This window comes from Oryza sativa, chromosome 1 (assembly GCF_034140825.1).
Source record: "Oryza sativa Japonica Group chromosome 1, ASM3414082v1".
NCBI classification, from domain to species: Eukaryota; Viridiplantae; Streptophyta; class Magnoliopsida; order Poales; family Poaceae; genus Oryza; species Oryza sativa.
Window position 1 is genome coordinate 18,894,033 of NC_089035.1, and position 12,248 is coordinate 18,906,280.

At 40.3% G+C, this 12,248-nt stretch overlaps 1 protein-coding gene and 1 non-coding gene across 5 annotated transcripts in view; both read right to left on the reverse strand.

The window, feature by feature from the left end:
• LOC9268454 (ABC transporter G family member 37) overlaps window positions 1–7,838 on the reverse strand; it is a 29,309-nt gene extending 21,471 nt beyond the window's left edge. Inside the window, exons 1-10 of the mRNA XM_026022748.1 lie at window positions 7,753–7,838; window positions 7,544–7,667; window positions 7,226–7,317; window positions 6,353–6,437; window positions 5,717–5,876; window positions 5,172–5,248; window positions 2,285–2,335; window positions 1,604–1,694; window positions 811–1,112; window positions 462–734 (exon numbers count right to left, since the gene is read on the reverse strand). Of these exons, the coding sequence (XP_025878533.1) occupies window positions 462–734; window positions 811–1,112; window positions 1,604–1,694; window positions 2,285–2,335; window positions 5,172–5,248; window positions 5,717–5,876; window positions 6,353–6,437; window positions 7,226–7,317; window positions 7,544–7,667; window positions 7,753–7,838 (1,341 nt within the window). The remainder of the gene's footprint in view (window positions 1–461; window positions 735–810; window positions 1,113–1,603; window positions 1,695–2,284; window positions 2,336–5,171; window positions 5,249–5,716; window positions 5,877–6,352; window positions 6,438–7,225; window positions 7,318–7,543; window positions 7,668–7,752) is intronic.
• Window positions 7,839–8,255: 417 nt separating this feature from the next.
• On the reverse strand, window positions 8,256–11,724 carry LOC107277821 (uncharacterized). Of its 4 annotated transcripts, XR_001546277.3 has the most exons (4): window positions 11,582–11,724; window positions 11,154–11,481; window positions 9,765–9,858; window positions 8,256–9,428 (listed from the first exon to the last, which is right to left on the reverse strand). It is a non-coding gene; the product is annotated as an uncharacterized protein (transcript). The 4 variants fall into 4 exon arrangements; XR_010740602.1 differs by having other exon boundaries at window positions 8,256–9,858; XR_003242824.2 differs by having other exon boundaries at window positions 9,765–11,481.
• Window positions 11,725–12,248: the final 524 nt, after the last annotated feature.

Sequence of the window (12,248 nt, forward strand, 5' to 3'; positions counted from 1 at the left end):
CATTGTTTAGTAATGAGAAATACAGGTTATAAGTGTGGTAAGTTATAATTGTCAAGTTGGCACGGTATCCAGGGAAGACAGGCTCACAGCACAAAGTTGTGCAACTTGCTAGTAAAATGAGTAGAAAACTTAACTTTAGGAATCATAATGTGTGGCAAAATTGGCTACAAAACCAATTGTTTCCAACTGTTTAGTGTCTCCACGTGAGTGTGAATAGGATGGTAGACAAGCTCACTGTGTTTCTTTGGACATTCTGAGCTCATCAAACACTATTCCTAGAACATTACTGAGGCTTTACACTAGTGCGCTAGATATAAAATTTCTACTATTTCCTCCGTTTCACAATGTAAGTCATTCTAGCATTTCTTACATTCATATTGATGTTTAACATCAATATGAATGTAAGAAATGCTAGAATGACTTACATTGTGAAACGGAGGGAGTAGTATATATAAACTCACATTCACACAATTTACTATGTAGACGGATGGATTCCTCCTCAAAAGACGGAATTCTCTAGAAAATATGGCTTTGACCAACTTCCTTTTTCTCACACCATACTTTGAAGTTTCTAGAGCAGATAAAGAGCTCAGATTCCTCTCTAGTGGTACTTCAAGAACCTTTGTAATGGTCTGGCCAGTATGAAAGGCCTCGGAAAATCGTTCCACTGTGAAGTACCGATAAGGTTCATCTTCCCTTGACCAGTATTGCTGCTGATCTTTTCTTGAGGTCACCTTTAAAGCAAAAAGGTCAACAGCATGAGGAAAACACCATAGTTAATGTAAAAATTTGATGCAAGAGTTAACCTACTTCTAATAAAAAGTCAGCAATAGCTTTTCTGTGAGGACATATGAAGCCCAGTGACTCAAAGAAATCAACAGCTTTCTCCTTGGGGCCTTGATACACAATATGTCCTTCTGAGAGGAAGATGATATCATCAAAAAGGTCATACATTTCATGTGATGGTTGAAGTAGAGAGATTACAGCTGTTTCCCCAAGGATGTGAACCATTTGCCGTAGAAAATTCACTATCTGGAATGCAGTTGAGCTGTCAAGCCCAGTCGAGATATCATCCATGAATAGGGCTCTTGCCGGACCAATGAGTATTTCCCCTGCAACCATTCTACTATGTTATTTCTGTACAACAGTGCTTATTTATCTGTTACTGTCATATATAGCCGAGGTATGATCATGGTTTTGTAGACCTCATTACCTCATACTCTTTGTTTTTTAATAGATGACATCGTTGACTTTTGGACACACGTTTAACCATTTGTCTTATTAAAAAAATTTGTGCAAATGCATTAGATATAAATCATGCTTAAAGTATTTTTAGTGATAAAACAATTCGCAACAAAATAAATGATAATTATGTAATTTTTTTTATAAGACGAATGGTCAAAAGTGTGTCTAAAAGTCAACGGCGTTATTTAGTAAAAAAAAATAGAGGTAGTATTACTTTTTTATGCTTTATTAATAAGCTTGACTTGTGCAATGTCAAGAACATACAAGTAGACAAGTAGTTAAGTCATAATAGCCCGTACTTTAGTAACCAGCGTTATAGAAAATTGAATATGATATGACCCTAATGTACAAAGTATACCTATAGTGACACGTTTCCTTTGCCCACCAGATATGCCTCTAGCCATATCATTTCCAACCAACGTATCTGCACAGATATGTAGTCCTAAGATCTGCAGTGATAAAAAGATGTTAGCGGTCAAAGGAACTCTAATATTAATACAAGGAAAAAGTCCAAATACCCCCCTAAACTTTAGATAGTAGTCTGTCTAGCACCCTGAACTTTAAAACCAGATATCCAACCCCCTATGGTGGTTTTGTATAGTGGTTTTTATCTAATTCGTATATAAATTGGATGAGTTTGATCACGTGACATACACATCGGACATATATATTAAAATCTCCACTTAAATCTTTCTTTTTACCACTTGTTAGCTCTCCCTTACAAATAAGTACCAACATAATAATAGTACGGTATCACTGTATAAGTATAAATTGATGACTTACAACTGATGATATACAAATATGTTGTATTAGTTATTTAAAGTTGTTCGTTTGAGCTTTTAAAATATGCAAAACCACCGTCCAAAACCACCTTAAAGGGTAATATGAACGGTTTTCCAAAGTTTAGGGGGTTGCATGTCCGGTTTTAAAGTTTAGGGTGCTAGATGACTTCCATCCAAAGTTTAGAAACTGTGGGTATCATATTTTCATGAAGGGAAAAACTGTACATAAAGTACAAACTAAAAGTCTAGAGACAAACCTGCATTATATAGTTTATTACTATTTTGCTCTCGCCTCCATTTGCAGATTCCTGCAAGATTGGTACTATGAATTAAATTAAATAAATAAAAAAACAGTGGCATTTTTGTACATAATACTGAAATACATGGAAGTTCAATTTATTAGATCCAACACTAGAACTCAGCCAGAAGGACATATTTTAGGATCGAACTGTTGGAGCTAAGACACAACACGGGGTTCAACTACCTATTGTACTTGTAATTGGACTCTAGTGACTACAACTGAAATTATGGTTGTATTTCTTACTCAACTGTAGCTGGTACCTATATATGAAAAAACAAATTATAAGATTTGGTCAAGCAAAATAAGTGGAGTAGATCTTCCCTTTATCTCTCAATAACCAAGATGTTTTTCTTTCTAAGATTTTGTTTGTTGATGGATTGTTGTGGAAATGTCTAGCCAAATCAAGCTGAAGAGGGACAGTCACAGGGAAGAATGGCAGCAAAATCGAAGCTCAAGACGGTGGTGCTAGGAAGGAAAAAGTCCCGCAAGGAGCCTGACAAGAGTTGGAGTTGTTACCATGATAAAGAGACGTATCGGGAGAAGAAAAAGCATTGGACTATCTGATAAGAAATTGATGCAGTAGTACTGCATTAACGAAAACAGCGAGAGAGCAGCAGACTTGGATTGACAAGACAGAAGCAAAATCTCAACTCCGCAGTCTTAATAAGAATTTTGATGGCCTCCTCCTTTGGCCATCCCGGCTTTAAAAAAAAAAAACAACTCTCAACTGCAGATCAAGTACCACCAACAGTGAAAGAAGGCACAGACCAATCGCATTAAGATGATGTGCAATATCTTTTCTTATCAGTTTAATCAAGTACCGTAATCCATTATCTGAAAAAAAAAAATCAAGTACCCTAATCTGACTCCGAAATCTATGAGTCCATAATATACTTACTCTTCAACAATTGTGTAGATTTCTTTTCAAACTGAACAACAACTGTGTAGATTGATTGAATGTGTAACTGGTAGCCAAAAAAAAAAAAAGATACACATCACTCATCGAAAAAAGAAGAGAACACACTACTCAATCAACCCTACCGAGAAACATCTGTAGAAATAGCATAAACAGACCCTTTTTTTCCCTCAACATTCAACAATCATGCGATGAATCTAGACAAGGTTATAGTGTTTCAAAATGTGCCATGTCCATGAGTAACATAAGAAAATTTCAGAAGGAGTAACCACAATTTGAAAATAAGAGGAAAGAGTAAGTGTAACATAACTGAATAACTAAACCATGAAATTGAGCATAGGTCACTCTTGTTTATGTCCATTAGTCAATTGAAGAACAAGTTTGGTGCTATACGTCACACTTTCTTCTTCTTTAATGAAACAACATGCAGCTCTCCTGTGCATTCAAGAAGAAAGTTTTGGAAGAACAACACCCTTTTTTTTATGGAATATGGTGTCTTGCAAGAACTAGCATTACTACCCTTTGCGAGGATTCAGGGCGTGTTTGGTTGCTGCCCTCGCCTGAGCGCTGTCACTCAGGCAGGTTGATCTAGCCGCAGGCGACCGAAATTGAACGCCTGAGATCGACGCCAGAGTCAGGCGCGATTCTCAGGGCAGCATCCAAACACGCCCTCAGTTAGCTAGAAACTAGGACTTGCACAGTGAGGGGGAAATGAAAACATATTGGATGTTTGATTGGGTAACAAACATGATATCATAGGCCTGGATGACTTTGCAACTGAAAGTAGCCTGAAATTTGGGTATATTTTCCTGGGTAAACCTGGAAATGGGTCATTTGGTTGGAATCCTAGGGATGATCGGTCGAATAGAAGAACGGCGGATTGAGTATCATCAAGCTAGACTCAATTCCGGTAGCCTGGGCTTGGCAACTAAACAGACGCAGGCCCCCAGGCCTGTGGGGCAATCTAGGCCAGGCATATGGTACCCAGGGCAGCAAAGCAAACATGCCCTTTGAATTTTGAATAGTATATTTCAAAATTTTCACTACCTTCCTGAGCTAGATAATCAGCAAGCCAAATATTTACCTTTATCTATACTAATTGGAGGTTATGTTAGAAGCCACCCACATGTTAATGATTGAAAATAAAAATACTGTAAATTCACGTGCTAATACAAAAATAAAGCTAGAAAGTCACATGCTAATACAAAATAAAAAAAATCTTAATCATCGAATTTATTTGGTAGATGCAATCAACGGCTGAGATTTTTATTATGTTTTTCAAATGTTGAAAATTGTAATCATCAATATGCACATCCCGTGAATTAGGACATGCAGATAAGATCAAGCTGTGGTAACTGCTGGTTTTCTGAACCGTGACTGCTACACCCTACTCCGCTTCCCAGCGAGCTGTGGGGCTCTTGCGGCCAACAAGTTGCCGGCCTGTTTCACCTTTTTGCTCGACATGGTAGCCCACATTATTACCTTCACCCGGTGGCAGCATATGAGACCTTGCTTCACCTTCTCACGTGGTCCCAAAGGATGGTGACTCGATAAGCTGCATAGGGACTCTGAAGCCACGGTGGTGTGGGATGGCAGAAGGGCAAGGAACTCTAGGGGAAAAGATCTATTCTCCACAGATGTCTCATCCTTTACAATTTTAGGACTAATAAAACTGCAGTATCTAAAATCTGGGATTTCAAATTATTCTGTTAACTGTAAAAGTTCAACTACAAAGCTTGTTCATTGAAATGAAAGCATAGTTACAAAAATGACAGCTTTAATAAATCACGTGTAATAGTACTATTCTTACAATTAAGAAACTATGAATGATATTTATGGAAGTACAATTAATTAATATATATATTCTATCACCATAGAGATAAAACCAAGCTTGGTCTCTCCAAATAGAAGAAAAGAGTTACATCACCTTCATGAACATGTCTATGTCATGTTCTGGTGTGACATTTGCTTCCTTCTCTCTCCTCGTCAGCTCATTCAGCAAATCTGAGAGCAGAGATCAAACATCAATTAATTAACTGACTAATCACAGAACATCAAAACATGTGCAATCAACAGTCTCCTTGAAAATGACATCAGAACATGTGGAATCAACAGCCTCCATGAAAATGTCAAGTGGAGCCAAAGGTTGAAAACTTTGTCTGCTGGGAGGGGCCCATAGTGTTAAGTTGTCTGAAATTTACTTAAGCTACAGTAATTACAGTAGTATTTCTCAGACCATGGAAGGGGCCAAACCTCTGATCTTCTGCCTCCTACGCCCCTAGGTTTTTCCAACTGTTGAACATGCAAATCATGTCGTTGACATACTAACTAAAGTCAGTCTTACTAATTAGTAGTTTCAATGAGAAGTCATTGTTTCTCCTGATTAAATTATAATCAGGTAGCTCTCCTGCCACTGCATTCAAAAAAATATTTATGGTTCACTCGTAAACGTGATTAATGATATATAATTACCTTGGCGGTCACCAGTGCCTAGACACCTCGCCGAGAAAGCCAGAGTCTCCCTCACGGTCATCTCCCCGGCGTGAAGGTCTTCCTGACTAATGTATGCTGCTGTCCTCTCCGGAACAAACTGTTCCATCCCATGGCCATTGTAGGTGACTCTCCCTGACACCTGTAGTGCTTTATGAGTACACGTTAATTTTGATGCTGGAACAGATGATTGAGTATTTGAGTGTCTAGTTGCCTGCAATAGTTTAAATGCTTAACAAGTGATTGGTCGCAATCATCAATGTGCATATTTTCCTTTGTTATCTTCATGGAGGTTGATGATATTTTTTTTTAGCATAGTCCATCCAAGAGTTCATTGACCAACATGATTTACCCTGGAAACTAGTTAAAGTATGAAGGTGACTTCTGGTTATATTTAAATGAATGACAGAATTGCTTATTCAAGGTGACTAGTCATTAGATATTTCAAGTTAGAATTTATTAATCAAAGTCACTTTCTAAGAATAAGACAAATATGGTATTTACTGACTAACAGAAGCTTCAGCTTGACGAGCGAATTTAGCAGAGCAAGAAAAAAAATGCCTTCCAGGACAGATTGACATGGTAATCTTCAGAAAAACATAAAACATATTAATTGACCTGCAGCCTTCGATCTAACTTTCCAGACAAGGCTTTCAGCAATGTGCTTTTTCCTGATCCCGCAGAACCTAAAAGTAAAGTCATCCTTGAAAGAAAGGCAGGAAAAAAAAAGATCAAAGTTAACTGCAAGAGAATCATCATAGAAATCAACATTAATATATTATTGAATTCATGGACATATATAACTAAGCAGGGTGACGTAGAAATTTTCTGGACAGGGCCATGCATATAGTAGTGTTCAATATTTATAAATACTGATGCTGCCAAACATGAAATTTTTGAAGTTTACACGAAAAAAAACACTATTCAAGACAGGGACAATGCCTACCATCTATGCCACTACAGTGAGGCTAGTTTTCGGAAGAATTTACAGTAGTTTTCAATATTTATAAATCTTTCAGTTGCATTGATCAATTAGTTAATATCAACTAGATAGGGCTTGTTTGGCACAGCTTCAGCTCCAACTTCACCCCTCTTGGAGCTGGAGCTCAGCCAAACAGTTTCAGCTTCACCAAAACTGAGAGTGGAGTTAGGTGGAGCTCTCTCACAAAATGTACTAGAGTTGTGGAGTTGGGTTTAGGCAGCTCCACAACTTCACTTCAGACTCAACTCCTGGAGTTATATTTAGGAGTTGGAGCTATACCAAACAGGCCCTTATGATCCTTTTTTCTTCTAAAAAACTAGCAGTTGTACCAGCTGCTATTGTTTAGGACCAAGTGAGCACAAATGTGTTTCACAATCCACATTCATCATTAACTTGATGTAATATGTATTGCCTAGACACACAATATAAAGTCATCAAGATTAACTATCATGATATATAGGCTAAATAAGCATAAATATTAGAACAATAATCCCTGCTGTACTCGGTACCTGCATGGCTTGATGATGGCATTAGTCTCATGCAGGATGGTATACTTGGTCTTCCAGGTAATTGGTAACACATGCATAGCGTTTGCAAGGGCCTACAGAACAGACCACAGAACAGTTCATATCACACTTCCTAGTGACCTACAGATGAGAACCCACTAGTGCAATGCAATAATCCATGTAGGCAAAAAATTAATATTTGCCAAAACAATTATATGAAGTGACAAAAATTATTATTTTTGTATGCTGGGGGATTATATGAGATCAAGAAATGTTTTGATGCATTTTTTTTTACTTTCCACATCATTGCACAACATATACCAGAAGTGTGTTGCCCATGGAGGTGAAGACTGTGGGTGCTGCCGGTGATCTCCAAGTGTACGCCTCTGCCTCCACCGCAAGCCCCTCGGCACGCACCTCTATCGTTGGAAGCTCCAAGCCAACACTGCAAGAAATCATTAATATGTTTCAAATATAATTATGGTGAAAGAAAATTGAGGCCACATATGCAGAGGGGTTAGTGCATTCACCGGTCAAAACGGTTCTTGATCCTGAGCAGGAAACGCTCATGATCATCACCAGTGACGCCGACAAGATGCTCATTCGTAGAAACCATTGGAGAAGTAGCCTAAACGAAGGAACAAAGTGATGCTACCTATGCATCCCTAGCCTGGCCACATGCTCTTGGTTCGTGCAGTGCATACATATATAGTCAACATGTTGGTGCCATTCGTTTCCTTATATGCCCTTTGGTTGCTGAATCAATGGGTTGGTAATTAATTCAAAATAATGTCCAGTGGAAACAAAGAGATGCAAATGGAGGTCTCCACAGTCCCTAAAAAAATGCATGTGAGAAGACTGAGGGTGCAACCCTGTAAGTCGGCGCAGACACTTCTCTTGCAGAATGGAAAACGTATCCAAATGTTCAAATAAACGCAGTTGACCTACAGGTCTTAATTTTAAGAAGAATCTCATCAATATTAATTAACATGGGTAAAAGGACAAGGAGAGCATCTACCAGACAGCATCTACATGGTGTGAAATCCATGCAATAATTATTTTTTTCGCTGGGCCGGCGAAAGCCGGCCGGGGTATATATTAAGAAAGAGAGAGTTTAAGCAAACTGTACATGCAAGAAAACAAACAGAGCCAAAGCTCACATACAGAACCAGGAGACTGGCTCACCACATACACACGCGCTAGCTAGCTAGCCGATCCCAGCAACCGGAGGGCCACTCGCACTGATCGCGCATAGAAGCCCCGCCGCCTTCCAAGACTCCCATTCCTCCGCGATGGATGCGCAAACCTGCTCCGCCGATGCAGCTTTTCCGTCGAAGATTCTAGCATTGCGTTCTTTCCAAACAAGCCACGTCACAAGGATCACCCCGGCGTCGAAGGTTTTTCGGTCCTGCTTGTGCACAGTTTTGCGAGCCGTGTACCACCAATTGATTAAACCCTCCGATGGTGTGGAACAGGGGAGGTCCAGCCGGCTACGAATCCGCGTCCAAACTTGCTGCGTGAAGGGGCAGTCATGGAAGATGTGTGAGCAGGATTCACCGTCAGCCAAGCATAAATGACAAATCGAAGCCATTTGCCAACCCCGTCGCTGGAGATTGTCAGTGGTCAAGCAAGCTCCTCGCATCGCCAAAAACATGAAGAACTTGCATCTAGTCGGCGCCCTAGACTTCCAAATGATTTTCCCGATTGCCGACCTCGTCTTGCCGGCACAGAGAAGAGAGTAGGCTGATTTTACTGAGAAAACACCATTGGCCTCTGCCAACCAAACTCGATGTGTCCAGGAAAACACCCTGTACCAAGTCCCAGATGGCGAGATATTCAGCGATGGCCTGAATTGAGAGACCTCCCCTGATGTCAGTAACCCAAGCATTGCCCTGGAGAGCTGCAGCCACAGAACGGCTCCTATTTTTGACAAAAGAGCATAGGATCGGTGCCATCGACAGGATTGAGCCTCCCTCCGGTAACCAATTGTATGTCCAAAATGCTGCTCTATTCCCATCACCAAGCAACACTCTGCATCCCGCCGCCAGGCATTGTTCTGCCTTTTTGTCCACTAATAACGGCAGGGTAACCCAGGGACGATCTGGATGCAATAATTATTTCTCTTTTTCTTTTTCTCTAAATGGCATGGCAAGAGAACTCATGTCACTGCATTAGGACAGAGCTATAGTAACACGTCTGTATGCTCCTGTACTCGAAGAGGAATTAGTGAGGCTTATAGGAACTCCATTTTTGTATAGCACCATTTATTAAGAAATTATTGCCAACTCATAAATATGAAAAGGTTATCAAAAAAATCTTTTATAACCATCACATGCCCTTGTTCTGCGTATGAAGTCTAATGCTTTTGACATCAATCCATATACATGACGACTTGATTAGAGAACACAAGTCTCAATGAAAAGTACTTTATTTTTCCAACGCAAGAATCAAATATATAATCGCTTGTGCTGTCTGCACACTTGCATCGCATGTTGTATAAAAGTCACAAGTGTGTACTATAATATATATTATATACAGTTACCTGCCATGTAGATTAACATGCCTTTTACTCTTCAAGAAATGCAGTTGGAGGCAATGGTAAGATTTTACACCAACTGCCACTTTGTCTTCCATAACTGCAAATATATAAAGGTATTAATGGCCCTGTTTGGATCCGTCCGGAATCTCGTTATTTAAGAGTATTAAACGTAAATTACTGACAAAACCCATTCCATAACCCCTAGGCTATTTTGCGAGACGAATCTAACGAGGTATATTAATCCATGATTTGCTACAGTAATGCTACAGTAATCAGCTGCTAATCATGGATTAATATACATCATTAGATTATGGAATCGGTTTTGGAAAATACACATCGCAAAATAGCCTAGGGGTTATGGAATCGGTTTTGTCGGTAATCTACGTTTAATAATCCTAAATAGCAAGATTCCAGAGGGCTATTTAATAGCCCGGAGGATCCAAACAAGGCCAATGTGCCGTTTGTAAGATTTTTACAAAAAGTTTAATATTTGCATATGAGTATACATACGTGGTCAATTTGTTTCAGACAATCATTCATATACATTTTGGGCCTGTTCACTTTGATGCTAAAAAAAACCTTACTAGATTTTGGCATTACCAAAATTTTGGCAAGTTGCCAAAATTTTGGCAACTATACCAAAATTTTAGTAGGATTTCTTATATAGTTACTAAAATTTGGCAGCAAACTAAATGTAGCCACTTTTTTAACAACTTTACCAAAATTTGGTAAGGTTGAAAATGACATCAAAGTGAACAGTCCCTTTAGCTTATCGGATGATCATTTATTTTTATTTATTTTATTTTGAACTTTGTACTTACTTGGTAGCTCTTATAATGCATGGAGTGGATACTAATATCCTTGACGATGAAAAGACTGTTTTTTTGTCATGGCGGTAGAGTTTGAACTATGCAAAATGGCACACCTTCTGTTGTATATGCAAGCAGCAAGCACAATAAACGCAATATAAACAGGTGTTTTTAAAAAATGCAACATAAACTGGTCCATGGAAAATTAAACCATCAGATGTAACCCTTTTCTATTGGTGGCTAAGCCAGAAAATAGTGCCTTTTTATTTTTCTCCTTTAAATGGGTAGTACCTGTTCATTTCTTTTCTCCAATAAATATCAGTATTTCCATAAAGCTATTTTGAGAATTTATTAATAAGTATTTCTGTTTAAATAATCCTAGTAACTTAGAAGGTAGAGTCTCCAATGCCAGACAACTAGAGAAAACTGTAAACACTCAAGCTCTAAAGTTCGTCAAGCGCTGACGAAAGGCACGTTGGCCAGCAGCAGCTCCAACTCTCTGCAACTTGATGCAGCGAAGTCTCCACCTCACCGCCGTGGAGAGTTGCTTTTTACATGGGCTTGATAGGCTGAAAGATTGTACCTGAAGAAACTGAGCTCGAACTCCATCAGAGGTGAGCGCTCGCGCAAGAGGCGGAGATGACTGACGAACTTGTTGAACGCCGCCGCACCGCCACAGCTCCCTGTGACGCGCAGGACGGGCACCGACTTCCAGACGTCGCACCAGCAGCCGGGGGAACACGAGAACCGGAGCACGCACGTCTCATTGCAAGACGGAAGGAGAGCACGTACCGGAGGACCGCGTTCGGGAATCGGGAGGGATCCAATCTGCTCCTCGCCGCTCGACGCGGCTGTTCGGCTGCGCTTCTCGCTCGGAGGCATTCCGTCGAACAGGCGGCGGGCGCCGATGCCTGCGTGATCGGAATTCGGAAAGACTTGAGACAAGGGCAACAAGTACCACCACGCGCGGAAATAGGTCATACAATACAGGGGAAGCTCGCTTCAACTCACACATCGGAATATCTGACGCCGGCGGGAACGCAAGACGACCGGAGGAGAAGCCGCCTAAGCACCACCCTCGTCGGCAACTGGAAGGAAGAGCGATCGGTTGGTTTGCGGCAGGACTAAGTTCACTTTAGGTCTCTCACTTTGTCACCGAGTCTAAAATTCATCCCTCAATAAAAAATACCAGTTGTTTCCCATCTTATCGTACCGCGTCACCTTTGGTCACTAGGCGGCGCAGTATAGTGACTGATTTTGACTAACGTGTTGAGTAGGGCTCACGTGAGCCCCACATGTTAGCGGCCAACTCTTCTCCATCCTATCTCTCTCTTCCCCATCTCTCTAGGGCAACGCACAGTGGCCAGCAGGGGAGGTGCTGATGGCGTGCCTCGGGTAGTACCATCGGGCGCTAAGGACATGAGTGTTGATGCGAAAAACACACACTGGCCTGGAAGATCTGCTTAACTCCTGTGCAGGTCCAAAATCTTGCTTTTAGGTTCGTGAGCGTGCCATTTGATTTGATCCTGCAATCAACAAGAATAAAGACAAGAAAACCGCGGTTAAATCCAGCAACTAGCCGATCGGCTAGTTGCCGATGACATATCATTTATCTTCAAGCCGATGTCATGTTGGAATCGATCGACAGTAGTGAATGAATAAGATAAAACTAAATCTA